Source organism: Patella vulgata, chromosome 3 (genome assembly GCF_932274485.2).
Source record: "Patella vulgata chromosome 3, xgPatVulg1.2, whole genome shotgun sequence".
NCBI lineage: Eukaryota > Metazoa > Mollusca > Gastropoda > Patellidae > Patella > Patella vulgata.
Genome location: NC_065881.2, coordinates 79664883 through 79689257, shown reverse-complemented (window position 1 = coordinate 79689257; position 24375 = coordinate 79664883). Strand labels below are relative to the sequence as shown.

General features: G+C 35.6%; 1 protein-coding gene across 1 annotated transcript in view; it reads left to right on the top strand.

Annotated features, from left to right (window-relative positions):
* Positions 1 to 23044, top strand: part of LOC126814408 (neuropeptide Y receptor type 6-like) — a 49429-nt gene extending 26385 nt beyond the window's left edge. The window contains exon 2 of the mRNA XM_050539511.1: positions 20946 to 23044. Coding sequence (XP_050395468.1) covers positions 21857 to 23038 — 1182 coding nt within the window. The 5' untranslated portion in view covers positions 20946 to 21856 and the 3' untranslated portion in view covers positions 23039 to 23044. The remainder of the gene's footprint in view (positions 1 to 20945) is intronic.
* Positions 23045 to 24375: the final 1331 nt, after the last annotated feature.

Below are 24375 nucleotides of genomic sequence, written 5' to 3'. Positions count from 1 at the left end.
CTATACGATTATAGTTATACGATTATAGTTTTGAGTTGTGAGCTCTCTACGATTATAGTTTTGAGGTCTCTACGATTATAGTTGTGAGCCCTGTACTGTTCTGGAAACGGGATAAAACCTAGAATCTTAAAAAGAATGTACAATTCGGTATCTAGTATCTAAGGATGGAAATTAAATTTACTCAATTAACAAACGTAAGCAACAATGAAATTACATATAATGGTAATAATAAGGATTATGATTAGCTAATCCAGAGTTAATCCTAGAACAATGGCGTTATAAACTATAGTCCATATCTTTTTTAAGAATAAAACTGTATTGATTTTAACAAACTTAACTTTTATTAAATAACATTAAGTAATTTACACATATAAAATTGTATTGGTTTTAACAAATTTAACATTTATTAAATAACATTAAATAATTTACACATATAAAAATGCATTACGATTTACACATTTAACTTTTATTAAATAGCATTATATAATTTATAAATAAATGCCTTACAACATAACAATCATTTTACAGCCCCACTAAATAGGAAATATTTGTTCCATACTGATTTACACTTAAAGTGCCATTTAATAACTGTGTTTTCAAATGGTCAATTCTTGTATCAAGTTGTCGATATTTCTTAACTCGAGGCCTTTTGGTACCACCAAATAATATCTGTGAATTGGTGATTTCGACATAAGATTGTTCTTGTTTTATTAAGTTAATGAACTGTAAATATTAGGATGGCATGCTGTCATTGTATTCAACTTAGAATGCCAACCTTCTACGTGGTTGGTACAACGGAGCCCTGTTGTATCAAAATGGCTCCACTCATTACGGCCATTGTTATCAACCCACTGCTCCGTCATATAATCAGCAAACCGCCCTACTCGTGGAATGTTTAAATCTACAGCTTACAAAGCAAAGAACCAAAAGTGGCTACTTTAAAACAGAGTATAGTTTTAAGATCAATTAAAGGATTAACAGTCTGCCGGCATAGTGGGAACACACCGTCACCAACCATGTAGCCATATAAGATTAATGGCTGCAAGTGTAATTGGTATTAAGTGAAAAAAATGATATTGAAATGGAAATAAGGTTTTATAACACCACATTGGACATTAAAAAATTGAAGGAATTAATAAAGGAACGAATAGATGAATGCATGAATTATATTTCCATTACAATATACTCCATAAATCGTGAATGTTATTCAAATCTTAAAGACAATCCCTTTGACAAGCTGTGTCAAAAGCAAAACGAACGTATCCTGTATACATCCGAAGACATCCTGTTAGCGGTAGACTACTACGTGTTTCTACCTAAGTGAGCAGCTGCACCACAACATCCATCGGTGTCTCACAACGTTATCAGAATCTATTTAATTCTCTTATTGGTATTTGTAGCGATTCGTGCTTTTCGGTCAAATTGTCAGTCAAACTGAGAGAAGTCTTTCTGAACCTTACATGAAGAATTGTAACCTTGGTTTTAATACAATACTAGTGCAAACTGCCTTAGATCAATCATGACGATATTTGAAAGCATTCCCCATACAGCGATTTACTGGTATTTTGTATTTATGATATTCATAGACATTTCTTGGTGAATGTTTTACAAATTACGACTTACTCTTGTTTTATTACCCCGGTTGTACGTGATAAGGAGTAGGATCGCTTCCAACCTCGGGATTTTCTCCGGTTCCTCCGGTTTCCTCCCACTGCTAAAGACCCCTATGCGCAAGCGAATTATTGAAATGCAATTGAACCATATCGTGAACCATTTTGCCGCTGTCTTGGCAAAATTCCCCCAATGAGTTCGATTTCCATCAAAATTCATACAAGGAATGATATTGTATTACAATTTATTTAAAACAAACTTAAATGACAAATTGTACAGTCAACCGGTTCATAACATACACCACATTCAACATGGAACCATTAGAATCTTGTTTCCGAATTCGTACACTAATTCCTGTCACTTGCATTTGCGAATCTGTATCCCACTTGTGCGGTCTGTTTACTTGCCCAGTGTATATAATTTTACGACCATATTTAAGGCAATGTAATGGATTGTGTGATCGAATGGCGGTACAATAAGCCAGAAAATAAATCTGAAATGTATAGTCAAATCAATATTAATCGTATAGGGCTTGTCTCCCAGAACTTATCGTATAGAGCTTGTCCCATCACTAATTGTATAAAGCTTGTCCAACATAGATTTTGTCTCATCACTAGTCGTATAGAACTTGTCCTACATCACTAATCGTATAGAACTTGTCCCATCACTAATCGTATGGAACTTGTCCTACAACACTAATCGTATAGAACTTGTCCCATCACTAATCGTATGGAGATTGTCCTACATAGAGCTTGTCTCATCACTATATACTAGTCGTATAGAGCTTGTCTCATCACTAATCGTATAGAGATTGTCCCATAATCGTTTAGAGATTGTCCTTAGCGCCTTTAAAAGGACAATGCAATATTCTGTTGTATAAAAAAATACAATAGACCTAATATACGAGACAATATTCAATCAACATAAAACACATTATATTTACCAAATTCAACACTTTATTTTAGCTTAAAATGAAAAGTTTATCTCCTTTAAAATGTCAATATAATATTATGATATATATCCATGACAACGGACACACATATATATATATACAATATCAGAATTCCAATAAGGATTCTTTTAGTGACGTATGTTTGAATCTGTGACATTTTCATTAGTGATTTATTTTAAAAGATTTCCCATTAATTTTTTGAAGCCTCCGAATCCAGTTATATAAAGAAATGGTTGCTTTTGGACAATTAATGAAACTTCTAGAAACCAAAGACAAATATTAAATTTATATGGTTTTTATATTCAAACAATGAAGTCCATTTTTTATGTTACTTGTCCCGGACGTTTAGTTTACGCATTAATCAACCAGGAAAAGTAAAAATTGAGGCCATGTGACGATATATTAATGATGTTCGTGATACAATTTCCATCTGAGTCTCTCTACAAATTGAATGTCAAATAATTATTTTTTAGTCTTGTTATTGTTCCAGATGATAAAAAATCAAATTTTCGAGCTAATAACCCATTATGATCTAGATGATGAAAAATCAAACTGTTGAACATATAATCCATTATGTTCAGTTTGTAATTTACATCAGTTCAAGCGTTTTTTTGTTGTTTTTTTGGTGGGAGGGGGGGTGTTGTTTTGGGGTTTTTTTTGGGGGGGTGGAATAGTTTAAAGTGTGCGCGTTAGATCATTTGGTCTGTCATTGCGTCAAATGGGATGGTCCCCCCCCCTCCGCTTATATGTGACAAGGGCTAGGGTCGTTTGTCCAGTCTTGTCCAGATTTTCCGGCGTGCCCCCCCCCCTGTCAGTGATGCAGGGCGGAGGGCCTGACAAGGACAGTTGTCTAGTCGTTCGGATGGGACGAAAAACCGAGGTCCCGTGTTCACATTGGCGTGCACGTAAAAGATCCCTTGGCAGTTGGAATTCGATATAAGAGTAGGCCGTAGTGCCCCTGCCCGGGCAAAATTTCCCTCATAGCACACTGTATGGCGTATGCCCGTCTTTATTAGCCCAGTTTAGGAACAGAACAGTAGGACGTTAAACCCAATTTCATTTATTCATTCATTATATATTCGATGTGTATTCTAGACATCAGAATGTAAATCAACGATGCGATTAGCAGCTACCCTGGCGACCTAACTCTTCTGTCACGTTTACAACAGCTCTATTCTTTTTGACACTTAATATCAGTAAACAAATAGTTTATAAATGGAATGAAATGGGGTTTAGCGTCCTACGTCTCTGCACCGATTGGGCTAATGAAGGCGGGAAATGATTTATAGCACCCTTGCCTTTTCAAATGGCTGCCTACTGATAATTCCCCAATGTCTATATTGTTCACATGCAGTCTGGCTGATAATGTCATCGGAGATATTCTTTTAAAATTTAATTTCAGAACCGAAGAAGGCCTTTATGCTCTAGGTAGCCACGATGAACCCTTTATGGAAATGAATTATACATGTAATTAAATGAAGGATAGCTCACCAGTGCTCTAATGACTTTATCCATTACTTAAACGTTATTAGAATTTAAAATGTGTCAGAGAATCGTGCAACACGTGTCAGAGATTTAACGTCCACTTATATTCCATTCTTCTGTGGAATCTAATTTATTACAAGATCCCAGTAACCGTTATCAATTACGCAATGAAGTTAACGTTCGTTTGTCCTTATTTACAGAACAGAAAATGTTATTCTCCTGGGACGAAATGTCAATGCTATCAACGTCTTTACTCTTGGCTCACGCGTTGGGAGTAATTAGAATATAGTTATAAAATTCTAAACAAGCAACCAAAGTATTTTCTTTATTTAAAGACCCACAATGCACGGTATGTTTATTCTTTCAGGATTTCACCCCCTCCCTTCTCTGTGAACAGTTTCCACTTCTAACCAATTTCTCGTGCACGTTTTTGCCTTTTCAGATAAGGTTAATTATTGTTTTTGAGAAGCTGATAAATGTAAACAAATACAAAGATCAGGTGTGTTTAATCGACACGGGTTTGAAAACCTCTTAATATGACCTTTTAAATTGTCTTTGCTCTGGTCGTGTGGATTTGATGACTTCTTAACCAGCATGCTCAAATCGGTAAGGTAGATTGGGTGTAGGAGTTAAGAAAGGTGTAAAATGTCTTAATTGGCCCATTTTAGGTGGATATTGTTTTAAAACAGGGTTTGAAACTTTCCAAATTGACCTTTTCTGGATTTTCTCATCCCATCCCTTTTAGATACATTATTTGCATAATAAGCGCCACCTAGCTTTGTAGACAAAGCAGTCGATAAGACAAGATCTGAACGACAACCACCATATTTGGTTGAAATAAATGAAGCAATTCAGACGAAAATACCAACTGTTGATGGATTAACGTGGTTTACGAGAAAAAGTAAAATGTTAACAGACGGAAAGACGAACGGCTTACAAGTTATATAACACGTTCTCTCCGCGAGAAAATATTTTTAAAATCGACTGTGATTGGTGTTTTCTAGGGAATAGCCCGAGTACCAAATCGGCATATTAATCCATCAAAAATAAAAAACCGACGTAAATTCCAGACTAAGGAGGGTACCCGTCTTAGTTCACATGTTGGATATGATATACGGTTGATGAGCTCAGAAACAAGTACATTCCAGAAAAGAAATTTCAACCGGCATGGCGATAATAATGGCGATGAAGTTGTCATTTTATCAGTAAAACATTTAATAATCCTAGAATGTGACAAGAGCTTTTAGGATCGACTGTACATTTTATTTTAATACAAGAGCTTTTATAACTTCAAATAAAAAACAATATAGTTTGACATTTTCTTAATTTGAAGTTCCATTAAGTTCTTTAAAATCGAAGGACAGAAAAAGGATTGGTTTGAAAATTCTCTTGAAATTATTGATAATTGTGCTAATGTTGTTTCATAAAGTTCAACGACAAAACTTCCTTTTCTTTTTAATCATGGAATGAAACACGTTAATGCGTCATAAGTTACTCTTCAGCATTAAACTGGCAAACGCCATACAGTGGGATGCAAGGGAAAATTTACCCGGACAGCCACATTACGGCGTAATACTCTTAAATGGAATTCCAACTGTCCAAGGGTTATTTTGCGTACAACGGGACCATAAACAAAAATCCCCTTTATACACAAGCTCTCGAAAAATCTACGTTACTTCGAATGATTACTTCATAAAAAATCTCTGACCGCTGTCAGACACTATGTAATGTTTGCAGGAAAGCAAGGTTGTCCGAATTTCGCGGAACTACACCGCTGCCTTTATATTCAAATTCCTCCCCATGTCCCCGACACACGGTCGAATGCATCCATGTCTTGTATGTATTTACTATCCATATTGAAATTTTACTTTCCATTAAAGGATGATGATTACCGACTCTTTATTTAGTTTAAAGATGTTTTGACAAGGGTAGACATAAAGGATGTAAGGTAAAAATCGTTGATTAATGTACTTGATTTTTCTGGCGAGCTTTTCGTCAATAATTATGAATATTTGATGAAGCACGTTCCTTGGATTTCTTATACAAGATTTTTATTGACAGAAAAAAAACGATGTGTTCAAGCATCATTGAACCCAATAAACCGAACTTATTTCTTACTGTAACATCCTGATAAGGGATTTAGAGATGCTTAAAGTTACTCAAGGCAAAGAAAAACGATTTGCAAATTGATTTTTTATGCTACGTCGTATTTTGAACTAGATTTCGATTCAAACATACTGTTATTAGATTTTTAAAAGCACTAGTGTAGCAATTGTTTTTGGCCATTGAAAAATGTGAACGATTATTATTAGTCTGTATTTAATTAGGTTTCCAAACATAAAGAAACTCCCATACCTAACATGTGACAAAAGTCCAATAATATTTATACACGTAGGTATAGATTTTAATAATATGAGACAAAGTCCAATAATATACACGATACGTGTAGTTATAGATGTAAAAAGTAAAATAATATGTAACAAAGTCTAATAATCTGCATTACACGTAGTCATAGATTTACAAAGTACAATAATATGAGACAAAGTCCAATAATATGCACTACGTGTAATTATAATTTTAAAAAGTACAAAAATATGAGACAAAGTTCAATAATATGCATTACACGTAGTTATAGATTTACAAAGTACAATAAAAATGTAAGAAGTGGTATCTGGTGTTCTAGAAAGAGTAAACATCACGACTAAAAAAGGTTTTCAATTATGAAATAAAGAATTGCTATTTTTATATCCCCTATTTCAAAGAGAATTTATGCTTTTAATTACAATTTTGTATTAGAAAAATAAAGAAAACAAATATTTTTGAGTCGATAAAGCGCCTATAAAGGTCTGGAGACCAATTGCTAGGCTACAAAAATGTTTATCATTTATATTTTATATATTGGAACTGTCTGTATACCCTGGAGCCATTGTTGGTAGACCGTTTCCCCTATAATATGTATTTTATGCTACTGCCATCAAGGTTTTATTGATTAATGTCATCATCAGTCGTTAGTTAAGCAAACGCAACGGCATTACTTAGTCGTGCTTCTTGTTAACTTGGTAGTTGGGTTTTGAAATTAGTCAGAAGTTAGAAGATGAAGACGAGACAAATTACTTCTGTTGGAAGATGAAGATTACCCGTCTTAACTTCAGTGTGTTTGGATATCATTGGAAATATTTAGGTTAGTCGGAATCTTGTTTGTTTTGGGGAAAATAATTATTTATTTCTTAAGTACTACTTTAGCTTTGAAATTAATTAGCATCTAGAGGACTAAGATTAGGAGTCCTTCTTCCGTAACATGACATGTCATTGGAGTTGTCGCAAGGTTTTGGTGAGGTCAGTTATTTCCAATTTTCGAATAGCTAACAAACGTTCTTTACATGTAATTTGTATTTTAATTTCTTAAGATATTAGGATTTAGAGGGTGGTTTCTGGATTCTTATAGACCACGTGTTTTTATTCGTTGTCAGCTACTGCATTAAAGCAATTCTACGGTGCCATTATTACCAATGAGTACTATTTAAAAATATAACAAAATTTTGTAGATCCATTCAACGATTGGGTTGATAAACAACTATTTGGAGTATACACATATAGCACGACGTTTCGACAAGTCTTGTTCAAGTACAAGAGAAATGTGTACATGACAACCATAAAATAGTATGAAATGGGGTTTAACGTCCTACTCTTCTGCTCCTATATATACTGGGCCAATGAAGACGGTGAAAACGATAAGAGAATACTTGTGGAAACGTCATGCTATATGTGTATAAACCAGTGATTGTTTTCCATATAAATTGTGTTGTGTTTGTTAATGTACCCAATCGCTAAATGCCACTCAAGGATTATAATTATTTGGATGTTTAGTATTGGAGTATATAAACTAGTGAAAAGTAGATAAATTGGTAAATAAGTCATTAAATGAAGTTTGATGTGTTCCGTTTTTTAACATATTCTTTTAATTAATAACTGAACTTTTTAAAACATAATACATATTACATTTCAGTACGCTTAATATATTATTATTTATAATATATTATTTCATTACTTTATGATTATTATGGCAAAAATATTAGCTGACATTTACAGACTTTACTTTCATGAGTTACAATTCAGAATCACATGTCTAGTTTCAAATGGGCCATAACTCTTTTTTCTTGCACACGTGTTAATATCTATATTAGAAAAGAGAAACATCAAATTTTCTATCTCCTTGTTAGAAATTCCACACAGTATTTTTACACTATGCAAAGTAAAGTATAGCAGTGATAAACGTTGGGGTAAATACAACAAACAATTGTTAACTAATGAAAGTGGTATCAGGTGTTCGTGACAGAGTGAACACACACAGCTCCGTACATATAGAGTACTTTTATATAATTTCTACATCCAACAAGTATATATTATACATCTATTGTTTCTTTCAAACAGTTTATAATAGAATATTTGGCGCGATCTGTTTCTGGTCATTTTTAATTCATGCGCTGTGTTGTTTTTGTTGTTTAATATGTGCTATGAAGAATGAATGAATGAATGAATGGAATGGGGTTTAACGGTCTCATTGTCTACATCAACTGGGCCAATACGTTGCATGCCTGGACGCAGAAGGAGCCAGTGAGTATGGTAGGTTTGTGGCCCCCTGAAGAAGTTAATGGTCTCACGTAGAATTAGGCCCATTTTAGACCCGAATTTACGTAGTTTTGGATGAATTTTATTTGGTATATGCAAAGCAGTCTCTGGGGATATTGTACTTAGAATATACTATAGAACGCGCCATTTACAGCCAGTTTTTCAAATATTTTCACGCGCTCCAGGGGAGAGAATCCCTTGAGTGGGTGGTACTCATGCGGGTCAAGGGCTCCCTGATGCTTTGATGAAACCGAGCTGGATAATGTGGTGGCATACGAAGTGAATCGTTATAGTGACCACGGCTAACACGAGATATATCGTGCTTCAACCTGTTTGAATGTATAACTTGTAATTTACATATAATGGAAGATATCATGTGACAGGATCAATTGCTATGTAGACGTGTAACCTTACAGAACAATCTTACAGCGGCAGTATAGCGAAATGAAATGGGGTTTAACGTCCTACACTGAAAAAACCCTTGTGTTGGATCTCAACACAAGAACTTGTGTTAAAAATATTTAACACATGTTTGTGTTGTATTGCATTGCAATGACACAAGTTTGTGTTCTTTTCAATGTCTTAACACAAACTTTCGTACATTTATAAAATCTTATGTGGTTTTTTTTTCCATATAATTAATTACGTCGACATTAAAGATAACATTTATTATGTTCCTTTATCACATTATGTTTTTTATTTATTGAGAAAATCTGAATGGGATTGGGGAACTGGATTAGGGATCTGGCCTAGCCTATATGTAAAACCGCTCTTCCTGAATTTGAATGTCGAGTAATTCACTTGATTTATTTCTAATTATCTAAAAGGATATTATATTAATTATTACAAACATTAAGTAGAAATCGCAATGTATGTATCGTGCGATGCATTTAATATCTCTTTTAAAACAACGTATTTTATATACTATTCAAAAAAAGTAGGGGATATTTGATTTTGGGGGCATAATACTAAAATATGCAAATGACTACGAAAAAAGTCACTATAGAACCTAACAGAAGAAACATTTCCAGTTACATGTGACGCCCAAACGCACCAATAGCTACCGCATGGAATGCAGGTGATGCTTGGGATCATCATGGGGGTCCAACCCAAGATTTGCACGACTCTGATTTTGAATGTTACAGTCATTGTGGCATTGAATTCCAGGGTGGAAACATCAGTTTAATTGTTTTAGTGACCAGAAAACAAATTTTGATATGCGTCGGCTTACCCAAAATGAAAGGTTACGTGCCCTTGGCATGCTACAGATCGGCACAACACAGGCGGTTGTGGCGCGGACGATGAATGTTTCTCAGTCTGTCATAAGCAGGCTATGGTCCAGATACCGTGAAACACAATCTGTACAGGACAGACCACGCTCAGGTCGACCAAGGGCGACAACTCAAGCCCAGGATCGATTTATCCGTACCTTGGCCTTGAGAAATCGTGTCATCACAGCAAATCAGATCAGCGCTCGTCTTCAAACAGACACTGGTGTGAGAGTAAGTGGCCAGACGATTCGGAATCGACTGCATAGAGGTCACCTTCGCGCCCGACGTCCTCGCGTGATCCCTTGTTTGAGAGATCATCACATTCAGGCAAGACGTCGTTGGTGTAGGGATCGTCAACACTTGGATAATCGACGCTGGAGCAATGTGATGTTTTCAGATGAGTCAAGGTTCACTGTTGATTTTTTGGACAGACGTGGGAGGGTGTGGCGTCGTCGAAACGAGCGCTTCCAAGACGTTAACGTCATCAGACATGATCGATTTGGGGGTGGTTCTGTTATGGTGTGGGGAGGCATCACTGTTGCTGGAAGAACGGCTTTACATGTTGTTGCAGGGCGTGTTACAGGCCAGTACTACCGGGACAACATCTTGGCAGTCCATGTTGTGCCGTTCGCACGACGTCATGGCCGCCGTTTCATCTTCCAGGATGACAACGCAAGATGTCACAGGGTCAGGATCGTTACAGGTTACCTCCAACAACAGAACATCACCACATTACCTTGGCCAGCACTGAGTCCCGACCTCTCCCCCATCGAGCATGTCTGGGACATGCTTGGACAGAGGTTACGTCAACGTCAACAACGTCCTGCCAATGTCCAAGAACTTGCTGCTGCGTTGCAACAGGAATGGGACAATCTGGACCAAAATGACCTTAGACGTCTCATTAGGAGTATGCCACGTCGGATCAATGCTTGTTTGGCAAACAGAGGAGGATTTACCCGTTACTGACTTGGTTGTGATGCTGTGGTAACTTTGCTGTTTGACCCCGGGTATCATTTTACCCTTATAATGGTCAGTCTGTGCCTTACTTAGTCTAACGATCATATGGAATAAATCGATGAATGTGAACTTCATTTCATTTTGTCATTTGTTTCTTCGTCAGTTTCATTAGGTGACTTTAATAACACTTAAAAATCAAATATCCCCTACTTTTTTTGAATAGTATATAACAGTATACTGATATAAGAGATCAAAGTTTTAGTCAATTATTATCTAAATATAAACTATTTATTTAATTAGATATAATAAAAGATTATTCTGATTCTACTCTTTGTTTATTTTCACATCTTGTCTCAGACAATATACAGAGACAGGTTATTACAATGTCTGCATTTGGAAGTGTCTGATTGATATCGCCCCAATAAACTTGACACATCAAAGACAATAACAATTGTGTTATATCTACGTTTTAAAAAAATGTTTGAATGGGCGTGGAAATAGTCGAGTTAATCTTTTTATTTAATTTAATTGGTTCATTAATCGAAATTGGAAATTTATTCTTACCTGTAAATGACCAATTAAAATGAATTACTCTTAAAACAAAGAAAGAAATATTTATTGAAGTAATTTTGCGGTATTAAACCCTGTGGTACTGCAAATGTTAACTGTATTATTAAGCATTAATATCGAAAAAAAGTGATATTGTTGTGAAAAAAGTTTGTTCAGAAAATAAGAACATCAGGTTTGTGATTTTGGTATTTTTTAATACAATGTATTTATAACGCAAATTTTTCGTTTCGGTTAAAACAAAATATACGTCCATTTTAATTGGCCGAAGGATGTGTGACTAATAGAAATATGGCGGGCGGACAAACTGACCAAACAGTATATTTCGAGGTATTTGAGGTAAGCTAATTTAATATTATATCATAACTGCATGTGCATAATTGTGTTCTGTTTGATTAAATATTCAAAAAATCATTCTTAGGATACAACCTCGACACCAGTCCGCCCTGAATTGCAATTTTGAATATTATACAATCCAGCGATAGTGTAGTCTAATTCCTTTAAAAGGGAATCCGAATTTGTTAATTTTCTGCAATATCACTTCGGTGGAAGCGGACGTTAAATAAAGCTATTTCACGTACAAAGACCTACAATAAAATCCAGGTGGATTGGGAAAAATATTCATGTATTTTCTTGATGAAGAGTAGCTATTTCAATTTGTAAATGCCCAGTCATCTTAGACAAATAATAATTCCAACTTCAAATCAGTTGTATTTATTCAAATCATACCATGAAGAATTGTATTTTTCCACTTGAATAATAATAAAAACTTGACTTTTATTATTTTATTTCTTCAGGCCAAGAGCATGGAAAATTGGTAATTGCCTTGTATCACTGCTAACTATAAATCACAGGGAGCCTTGGGCAGAAATGATAATATGGTTCTCAGATATGTTACTGTGTACAGACTGAACAGAAAATATTTATACACTTGTTATTACAGTACTGGCCAAATTAATAGCAATTTTTTCTAAAAACGTTGCAGAAGTAACTCACTAAAATTGAAGTATGAATAAAATCATACACCGTGAATATATTGAACTGAATATTCTTACACATAACCATAGGCGTACGGGGAAATTTTTGACTGGGGGGCGGTGGTGGTTGGTGCCCCAAAAATGTAGTTAGGTTCTTAGTATGTTACATAATAATAATAAATTCGCTGTTAAATTGGACACATTCAAGAACACAATATTTTTTTATACAACTTTTACAAAGTACAATTGTGTGCCCAAATTTTCCCAGCATTTGGTTCCCAAAATAGGGGGTGGGGGTCGCCGCCCCCAGCCTCCCCCCCCCCGAGCTCGTACGCCTATGCACATAACCATATTGACATCTACTTCACATTGCATGGTTGGTCGACGCAACGCCGTGTATAGATAAAGTTGCGACAACTGTGAAGCCAGGAATTTCATATGACGTCATGCAAACTTATTATCTATTTATATGACCTATTATATTGTTGGATGTCATAGATTTCAGCGAATAAGTGTATATAGGACATAAAACATACATTTTTTAAACGAAAAGTATAGCTGAACATACTATTATTAGTATTATACAACAAGAAGCGCACATAATTGTTATATAGCCTTATTCTATAAGAAAAATCAAAATAAAAGATACACTAGATAAAAGTACTATTAAACCAGGGGCGGATCTAGGAATTTTGAAAAGGGGGGGGGGCTGCAAAATGAAGGCATTAACCGCGGAGACGGGGCTTGCCGCTGGGGGGGGGGGGGGGGTCCCCAAGAAAATTATCCGTCATTTCCTTGCACCTGTAGCCATTCCAAGAGCTATTTCCCAGACTGGTGTGTTTGAGTCGATGGTTCGATCCCTACAACGGGTTGGGAACTGACATATTTGAGTCTGAGAAAAGGCACTTTCAGCCGTAAAAAAGGGCACTGTTGAAAATTAGGGGGGGGGGCGCCCCTCGCGCCCCCCATTGAATCCGCCTCTGATTAAACATATTTAACTTGCATTCGCTTTTAAAGGAGCTAAATCGCTAATATTTGGGAACTAGAAATTGTCACAAATGGGTCGCACTAACCTTGATGTTCACAAATACGTAAGACGATATGAACATCAACTAAAAAGATATGTAATGTGATTCAGCTGCAAGGTGATATATGCATATATGCAGCATAGATAATTAAAACTTCTATTCAAGTTAAACCAACTGTATCTATTTATGTCTTACGTCGAGCTGAATACATTTTATGATTTATTGTCATTAAAACATCTATTGGTGGTTAACAGTGTGTAACTAAAAACTAAAATTGGATCTTATTATTGCCAATGATATAATGTACCTTGAATTTTTTATCACGAAGTCTATCGCATCCAGATATTTAAAGCGCGTTTACAATATATTCATTTTTTTGTATCGTAAAATTCATCTTCATTTGACGAACTACACCCAAACTACAGTCAGTGTAAACACGGTTTGGAGACTGTATCTGAACTACAGGGTACATCGAACTACAGTGTACATCATGCTTAAGAGACACTATCTAATATCCAACAGGAAAAATGACGATTAATTTAATATCCGCCAATTGGTGTTGCTGCTATTTTGTATTTTCAAAATTTATCTTCAAATTCAGAGACATCGAAAACCATATAAAGGACATTGCAAAAGTCATATCTTACGTATCTTAAGAGATGCCCTTTTAGTCTACCAAATTTATGTTTTTTTTGTTAAATTGCCTTATACATGTATTACCAAATTCGGTAGCCCTTTTAAAAGAAATGCCCGGCACCACATGGAAAATACATTTCTTTAATTGATGTTTGTCAAATTCGATTTCCGCACATTTCGCGTACATAACCACGATATAATGGTCGAATATTACGTACATCAGATAAACTATTTTTAAAGCCCAAAACTATTCAACTAGTCTCTTTTAGTTATCAAGCACCTGTTTTATGGGATAATCTACCATTTAGTTTAAGATCTTCTACATCTCTATATTCTTTTAAAAAAACAACTTAAATCACATTTATTTAATGAGGCTTTTAACTGACTCTGTATACAATTGTTAACATGTCCATAATCTTGTTGTTTATTTATGATTACATTGTCACTTTGTAAAGTGCCCCTGAACATGTTTTATGAAAGGGCGCGCTATAAATATGCTGTAATAATAATAATAATAATAATATTACCAAATTTGGCGGCCATTATGAAAGAAACGCCCGGCACCATATAACAAATACTTCTTTTTTTTAATTTGACGTTTGTCAAATTCGATTTTTCGGCACATTTCGCTTGCATAACCACTCTGTGTTTGAGGAATTTAAAAAGAAATCATTTATAATCCAACGAGTAAATAGTAAAACACACTGATTACGAGATATCGCTCTCAGAAAATTCCCCGATTTTGGGTATGATTTTGTTTGATATATTTATCACTGAACCAAACTGCATTGGTTTCTTTTGCATTTTTTTTTAGGGTAAAACGTTATATTATCCCTCAACGCCTAATACTGCAAGAAAAAAACAAATTTTGGTATGTAAACCTGTATGAAGCCATGACGTCATAGCTTTTATGGCGTCATAATTGGGACCCAAAATGGCGCCTGGAAATGAGTTGTCGTAACTTTCCCACAGTCTACTCACTCATGGGCTCATCGTTGTATACCAACTATCGTTGAAAAAATCAATTTACGTCGATTTTTGAACATTTTAAAAGCCGTAGTTCGATTCGGCGCCCAAGAAAAGATATAAATCTACACCAAAAACATGGCAATCAATCAAGTTGAAGCGTTTTGGCGTAAAACATCTGTTTAGGCGAGATGACGTGTTTTTGGTGTACATGAGTAAGCAATAATGCTACCTGACTAAAATACCCCCCCCCCCTCTTGCATTCGCATGTAGTCATACATATGAGTCTCAAAATAATATAATATAGTGTTAAATTATGCTCTTTTCAACTCTATACCCATGACTGGTGTACCAAGTTAAATCCACATCAAAACCCCATTTGTCGATAAGTGTATTTATAATAATCACTTGAACATCCTTGGAGAATTATATCTATTTAGTGAATATTAATACCAAAGAAAGAAAACAACTCTAAATTCTGAATATAAAGTCATCAAATTCTTTTACAGATCTTATTGTTAAAACCCAAAAGTTATATGTCACCATTGCCTTTTTAATCACATTTTTGTTTTTAATGTCAAATACCAAACCATCTCTAATATTGTTTCATTATATAGAATGCAGTGTAATCCTAAACACTAAAGATTTGGCCTGAAAATTTGAAATAATATAGAGGGATCATCAATAATTAATAGTAACATTCGATAATTATAAAAATGTATTATTGTAGGATGAAATCAACCTTTATTTTTAAACATTTAGTGAACATTTCGAATGTTAATGCCTCTTTTATATAAAATGGTTTTATTAATTAATCAATTTTTGTTTTACAAATTTTTAATTTTCTCCATTTTGTTTGATTTTTATGCTATATTTATTTTATCTATCTATAATTATTTGCCTGTGCTTTATCTATTAGTTCCCATTTATATACTGTAGAAAATTTTGAATACCTAATCTGTTAAAGGGACTATTTTTTCTTAAAATTATTTCAATTTAGTGCATTATTAATGTCTTTAGTGCTTGGTTTGGTTGATATTAAATTTAGATATATTTAAAATGTATGTTTTGGGACCATGGGGTGGGGATATTGTGAACATATATATTATATTCTCAGTTCTTTTTAAGGTTAATTGTAAAAAAAAAATTAAATAGCTTTTTTTGAGGGGTGGGGGGATATTGTTATTATTGAACACAATTTTATTAGTATTGAAATTAACTTTTTTGATTAATATTCCAAATGTCTCGGTGCTTTATTTTTCAATTTAAATAGCTACTTTTTATTTAATAATTGGGAATGGGGGGGGGGGGGTATTTTTTCATTGTATAACACAATTTTATTAGTATTGGAATTAACTTTGTTTATTAACCTTCGAGATGTCTGTATTGGTATTAATTAGGCATTAATTTATTTTTTCATATCATTTATTGAATAAATAATAATTTAACAAACAAAATTATTATGTCATTTATCAATAATTACAGTTTAAACAGAACGAATGGAAGGGGTTGCATTCGAAAGGTTGTTATACTGGATATAAATTGGTAAAATACAACACAAGTTTTTGTTATACACAAGTTTGTACGAAACAACACGAGTTTCAGAAATTTCAACACAAGTTTCAGAAATTTCAACACAAGTTTCAGAAATTTCAACACAAACAAGTTTCAGAAATTTCAACACAAATAATGTGTAGATTTTCACACAAGTTTTGTGTTGTTTCAACATTTAACACAAGTTTTGTGTTGTTTCAACATTTAACACAAGTTTTGTGTTGTTTCAACATTTAACACAAGTTTTGTGTTGTTTCAACATTTAACACAAGATTGTGTTGTTAAATAGAGACACCTAACTTGTGTTGAAAATAACACAAGTTTGTGTTGTTTCAACACAAGTTTTTTTTCAGTGTACTTTTCTGCGCCGAAATGGCCAATGACGACGGTGACAGTATCACTCGCAAACTAATTGAAATAATGTTTGAATAATATAATAATTAGATAAAAATCAAACACTGATTAATTTGAGTAGAATGTTTGTACAGCCCGATAGTGTCAAAGTTAAAAGGTTAGTAGCTCGTAGAAGTCTAAGCTGATTGTGCGAAATCTATTTGTTAAGGCCAGCTCAATTTCTATCAAGGTCGCTGAGATGTAAATAAGGTTAGGACACGTGATTGTTGGCGAGATTTTAGGTTAGGGTAAGTATTGGGGCTATGGCCAAGGTTTGGGTTGGGATTAGCGCTAGCCCTGTTTACATCTCGTGACCTATGACCAAAAATGGAGCTGGCCTTATCATTTAGCACTAATCAGCAGATTGTGAACATGATCTAATATCAGCAACATACCTGATGTATCTAGAAACCCAAATCACTTAAAATTGATCATCGCATGTTTTTCCGATCCTTTAAGAAGATCCTTCAAAATCGACTTGAAGTAGGCGGTGATTGCCGCTTAGGACACACGTTTCAGAGGATTATTTTACTTGTGTATATCAGGTTTTGATATAAAAATCGTCTGATTAATGATAGTTTCAGAGATCTTTCCAAACGTTGATCTGTAAACTTCAAGTAGAGCCATTAGCCACATTGTTCTTTAACATTCTTTAAAATCGGGGAACAGGTAATCATAAACATTTAAATCGTTGTTTAAGGGCCGTTGCTTAAAGTAGCAATATCATCCAAAGACTTCGACATCTTTTTATTTTCTAATGCATGGAGCATTTTAAATCTGTAATATGTACTGCTGTAGCTATGTCTCTAACTCAATATCATCCAAAGTCTTCGACATTGAAAACATGGATTATTTGTCAGTTTAAATCAACATTGATGTTGTGACCTTACCGAGAAAAGATGGGCTTCTGATATCCAATATTTAAGACACAATAATTATTTTGCGATTGGTACACGACTCGTGTACCACAATGCGTTTCAGTGTCATTTATAACAAGGGACTAAAGGAACGAGGCCAGACATGTTCCACAAGTCATGTTAAATTGTGACGCCAAATTCTTATATAGAGAGCATGCGCAACAGATATTATCGGCGTAAACTGGAATAACCAGACGCTAGAGATTGCCATTCGATTGAGATTTCTGGCGTATTTCGCCGAACATTACTGATTTGAAATTAGAGTAAAAAAGGAAACGATTGAATGTAAATCAGTGCATATACATTCATATTGCATTAATTATATGCGTTGCGACCCACTTGTGTCAATTTCTAGGTCCCAAATATTAGCGTTTTACTTCCTTTAAGTTTCTCACTTGAACCGGGTGTTGAGTTCATTTGTCTGGTTTTCTTAAAATGCATGCATAAACACAAGAGAACGAGTAACATTAAAACTTAAATAAAGTACGTTGCTGTGTGCAAGACCCTTACCGCTACCTATTGTTAAACGGGTTTGGGGTTGGGTAACATTGGCAAATAATCCACGATTAAACTACTGGTGGAAAATGGCAGCGCTGTTTTTTTTGTTGGAATTTATTTGGTGGTGGTGGTGGTGGGGGGGGGGTGACCGAATGGGTAGCGCGTGCGCGTTGTATTATAAGGTCTATCATTGAGTCAATTGGCTTGTTTCGATTACCCGGTTGTACGTGACAAGGAGTAGGATATCTCTCTCTCTCTCTCTCTCTCTCTCTCTGTTGTTTTTGATTAAACTTATAAAATTAGTACGTTTAACAGTTTTGAGTAATGTGAACTCAGTGTTTTTTGCCATTTATAACTTACATCATCTTTACTCTCAGCTTAGTTGACAGATTACACTTATTAGATGCCCCACAAACCCATCGACCCCCCCCCCCCCAATTTAAAGAGAGAGAGAGAGAGAGAGAGAGCGAGAGAGAAATGGGGTTTAACGTCCACTCGACACAAACTAGGTCATTTCGGGATTAACATATGGTTTAATTTTTATTTCAATAATTCGCTTGCGCGTAGGGGTCTTTAGCAGTGGGAGGAAACCGGAGGACCCGGAGAAAACCCATGAGGTTGGACAGGCGACCCTACTCCTTGTCACGTACAACCGGGGATTCGAAACCACGCCAGTTGACTCAATGACAGGTCTTATGTTACAGCACGCACGTGCTAACCATTCGGCCATCCCCCCCCCCAATTTAAAAGCCAACTTTTTTTTAAGAAACACCGACAACTGTAAGTAATCTAGAAGCTTCCAATGATTTATGTCCGACAGAAATCCATTATTTTCCCACTTTCAGAAATACTGGCGTGAGATTTTCGATTGTTGTAACCCAATTGTATATCTAAACCAGGCGTTGATATATTATCGGGTTTCACTGGCCTAGACAAATAAACGATTTTTGATGAAAAGTATTTTGAAAACAGAATATAAAGTAGACAAAAACTACAGCTTATATTATTTTACAATACTATGCTACAGATTGATTTGTCATTAGATTTGTAACGAAATGCTTTAATTTGAAAGTAATATTTCGTTTTAAACATTGATTAGTTAATTTGAATAGAGGATCTGTTAATGAATGTTAAACTGTCAACGAGATAAAGTCTTTCATCACAAACAACTAATGCGTAAACGTAATAATGAAACTGATGATGATGACGATGTAATCGGAAATACACCGTTCAAAAATGAATTGGCGTTTAAAGTCCCACTTTTCGGCTCCGACTGGGCTAATGAAACCGGGCATACACCACACCGAGGCGCTACGGTCTACTCTTATATCGATTTAAAACTAACAAGGGGTATTTACGTGCACACTAATTTGTACACGGGACCTTGATTGTTCTTATCACCCGAACAACTATACGTTATCCATTCTGTGTGAGCACAAATGGGTCGTTTGATCTACTCTTTGTAATATTTGAATCAGATGTAAATTGTCCTTTTCTTGAACCACACAGAATTGCGGACCTTAGTGCATCACCCATTCGATTGTGGGATTGACTCCACGAGCCGGGATACTTGCAGAGGTTCTCCGTCTTTCTCCACCGCATGAAGCCATGTGCGAATAATTTGTGCCATTCTCCAAATAACTTAGGGGTGTGGCGTGGGCTTTAAAACCATTTAAACGTAAGAAATATCCCAGTGATATATTGTAGGGTGACCCACCATAAATAAATATCTCCATATATCTCGACAATTACGCCACAATATTTATATATATGCCAAGCCTCAAATCAGTTTCACACAATTATAGTCACTAAATAAACGATCATGTTGTACTTAATTAGCTATGACCATTAATCATGTATAAATAATAGACTGAAAACTGGTTCCAAGAGTCGTCCATAACATCCAGACACTTTTGAGTAAAAGATAGGTTACGTGCCCTTGTTTTGAAATTAGTCTCGCTTAACCAGTCTATCGACCATTCTACGTCTGATTGACAGGTCGGGATAATCAAGACTACTTTTTTACGAAACGTATCAGAAAGCTAGAACAAGAAATTGAATTTAGAAATAAGCTCGTTAGGTAGCTCAACAATCGTTTTAAGAAGCTTGTAAAAGTAAAATGAAACTACTGCTAGTATCATGTTCCTGCCTAACCCGAGTGATTCAGAGATATTATTTGTACTAAACCAAAAGATACCGCTCTTAACGGTACAGTTAATGATAAAGCGATCTGCTGTAATAACCAAGAAGCTTAATTTAACTGCTATTCAAAATCGTCAACAATAAATTTTTTACGGCTGTAATAGTTGATAGATTTGTAGAGAATTGCACGTGCCATGGCTATTTATAGTATCATACTGTCAGAAAGTTGGTCTCGGCACGGCGAATGTGCACGCTTCAGTGGTAGTCTCGAACTATCAGCGGTGGACTGTATTTCTGTGAGTACATGGGTCACCCTATATATTGCGTATATTCTTACTTGCAATAATCTTTATTCATTTCAGGTTGGCGTGAGGCTAATACAGACAGAATTAAAACTGGTAAAGGTTCGCGTTAACCAGATGAATTGAAATCGACTAAGCTACAAAAAAGAAGAAGAGCCACCAGGAAAAAGTCATTTAGATAGCTTCGAGTGACTTTCTTATAAGTAACAGTGAAGGATAACTGTACAACAAAATACAGACAGAGCTAATGATACAGGTACGCAGCTAGACACAACAATTCGTACGTGTTAGTTTTCCAAAAATATATTCTACAAAAAATAACTGTGTTGCGGCTGTGTTAGTTGACACTGGTTTCATCGGATGAGAAGCTATTCGGACATATTGAAACGACAAAAAATCTTTGGTTGGGCTGTACATATTGGTTGACCGCCATCTTGATCTTTAGAAGAGCAGGTTAGAGAAATCTGACTGAAATATATCCTACAAAATCGCGAATCTCAGACTAAATTATGTACTCAAGGGTCATAAGTAGCGCGTGTTTATGTTTAAAGTCGATTGTGTTCAGTATATCATTTTGAACATTAACATTGTCTTGTGATCAATTACTCGACTTACGATAGACTGCCAATAACAATAACGAAACACGACTCCATAATTGATCTGAGAGGAAGGCAAAGTTACGTTTTAAAAAAACGGTATTAATAAAAACTGTTTACATTACGAAAATGGCGTAGTTCAAATAACCCTTTTTTAAAGAACCACTACCGCCGTGACACTTGTATGGTCAGAAATGATTAGGTGTGTTTTATACCCAGATAACAATATTACGTAAATACAACGATGTGGCTGCGTTATGAGTTAGTTTCAATTAAAGTTGTGTTACGTATATCCATTTAGCGCACAAATTAAAATAGAACTAATAGTCAATTTATAATGTAGTGAAACTGGTGAATGGCATTTTAGAGTGACCTATGGAAAAGTTTAATTTATCTGTCACGAGTGAGCCGAAACATACGGTAACAGAAAGCGCTACGACGTTTTCTAATTACAGTTTAGACGACTTCCTGAATGTGGCCTTAGAATATCAGGAGTTAGACCATTGGTTCCCTGCGGATCAGGAACTGTATCTCATAATAAGTTTCTCCATTGTTATGATTTTAGGGTCTATTGCTAATCTGGTTCTGTGTTGGATTATTTGTCGTCGCGGATTCGCTCAATCAAGCCGTAATTGGTACATTCTTAACCTAGCCATTTCTGATATCCTTACTATTGTGCTTTGTCAGCCATTTGTGGTTGTGCGGATTATCTTTAAAAACTGGACGTTTGGGGTGATTTGGTGTAAAATAGTACCCGCCGTTCAGAGTACATATGTTTTTGTGTCGACGTTAAGTATTTTAGCCCTAGCAGTGGATAGATATAAATCTATTATGTATACGTCCTCAAAAACAAACAACCGGAAGGGGGCGTGTTTTATTATATCAGGAATATGGTTCGTCTCGTTAGTGCTGTCATTTCCGCTATTTTTGACTCATGAAATTGATGCCATATATGGACTAGAAGAGGTCATTCTGTATAATATATGCACAGAAAGGTGGATGTCTCAGTTGTTTCTTACCTTATATACCGTTATGGTTCTTGTCATTCAATATTTATCACCAGTCGTTGCCATAGTAACATTACACATCCTTATCTGTCAATCACTTAAGTTTAGAATAAATTCACGTGAAGCCTGCCAAATGGACATGCGCAGAATACGAAAGAAACTGTTACGTCATCGAAAGAATGTGATGTTGCTAACGAGCATGGCGGCATCGTTCGTGGTGACTTGGTTACCGTTAACATTATTAAATATCATAGCTGACACGAATCATAACATTTTTAAACAAACAAACTTTCCACTTATACACGCTTCATGTTTACTTGTTTCTTTTACGTCTGTTAGTGTTAATCCGGTGATTTATGGATGGTTTAATTCCAACTTTAGAAAAGACATCAAAAACGTGTGCGAAATCAATGCGCCAGACAGGTGTCCGTTGTATGCGTTGATATGTCGCAGACAAGCGCGTCAAGTTGATGCCGGTTTACTGCTGTATTCAACTGTACCCCGTGACCCAGTAAGAACGCACACATCACGTGACACAACGGTTGTTTGAATAAAATGTTTATATCAAATCGTCTTCTGTCCATTATTCAAAAGGTGTCAGGAAGTTCTTCTCTAATGTGACATAGCGAACACCTAGCCTAGACTCGGTTATCCGCCGTCCTATCTAACCGATAGTTTCGTATGCCAAATGCGCATGGTGCCAAAAGTAATCAATCAATGATTTGACACCAATCACAATCAAATCGAGCATATCTTTAAAGCGTCTAGGTAGTCATCAGATAAAAATGTGTTGGGGTCTGTAGCTAAGGCAAATGAAATGCATGACCTATCATCACCTTTGAATTCTTTGCACTGTCCACTGATGTTATCAACCTTTCAACCTTTTGGGATGAAGTTAGTCTCGATTATATAGTAATATAACATCAACTTTATACCAACAGTTGATGAAGTAACCCAAACCAGATTGTTATATACTGAATGATCGAGACTTGTAACTCGTTTATGGCGTATAATAGCATCATGATAGGTAATTCAACCCTCCCTGGTAGTGAACCGAGGTGATAAAATCCTACAACAGACACCAATTCAATTTTCTCTTTCCGACTTAACCAAAACAGATCTCACAGTGCCGAAAATTGGAAATACGAAATCTTTCATTGAAATTTATTCAGATGACTCTTATCTCCTATCTGTTTGAAAGACGGGGCCACGGTGGCTCACTGTGTAGTACGCTGGCTCACTAACCTGCAGGCCCCGTGTTCGATTCCTGCGTTGATCAAGAAAGTTCATCGGGATTTTCCCCTTGTCAGTGATGTGGAACGGATGTCCTGGCAAGGTACAACGTATAGTCGTTCGGATGGGACGTGAATGAGTCCTTGACAGTTGGAATTCGAAATAAGAGTAGGCCCTAGCGCCGATGTCCAGGTAAAATGTCTCTCATACCATACTGCATGGCGTATGCCCGTCTTCATTAGCCCAATAGGAGCAGAACTGAAGGACCTTAAACCCCATTTCATTTGAAAGACTGGGAGTGGGTTTTCGAATTACTTTAAATTTAGGTGGTGTGGATAAAAGGTTGAACTTGAAGAGGACAGTAATTATGATATAACCAGTTAAACAATCAAACCTAAATCTTCTAATTCCAACCCCGACTTCCAGCACTAACTTGTAAGTTCTATCATTTTTATATTGCATTATAGAGTGTCTTGTTAACCAGGGCGCTACGCATACAGCAAATTAATGTCTGCATAAGCAAGCTTATTTAGCAAAGGCTCGTTCTCTTCTTCTTGTGAGCCAAGGTAGAATAATTCAGTTTTACATTCATAAGACGCTACACGATTCACTATGTTTGTATAATCCCACTTGCATAGTTCCGACACCTTATCT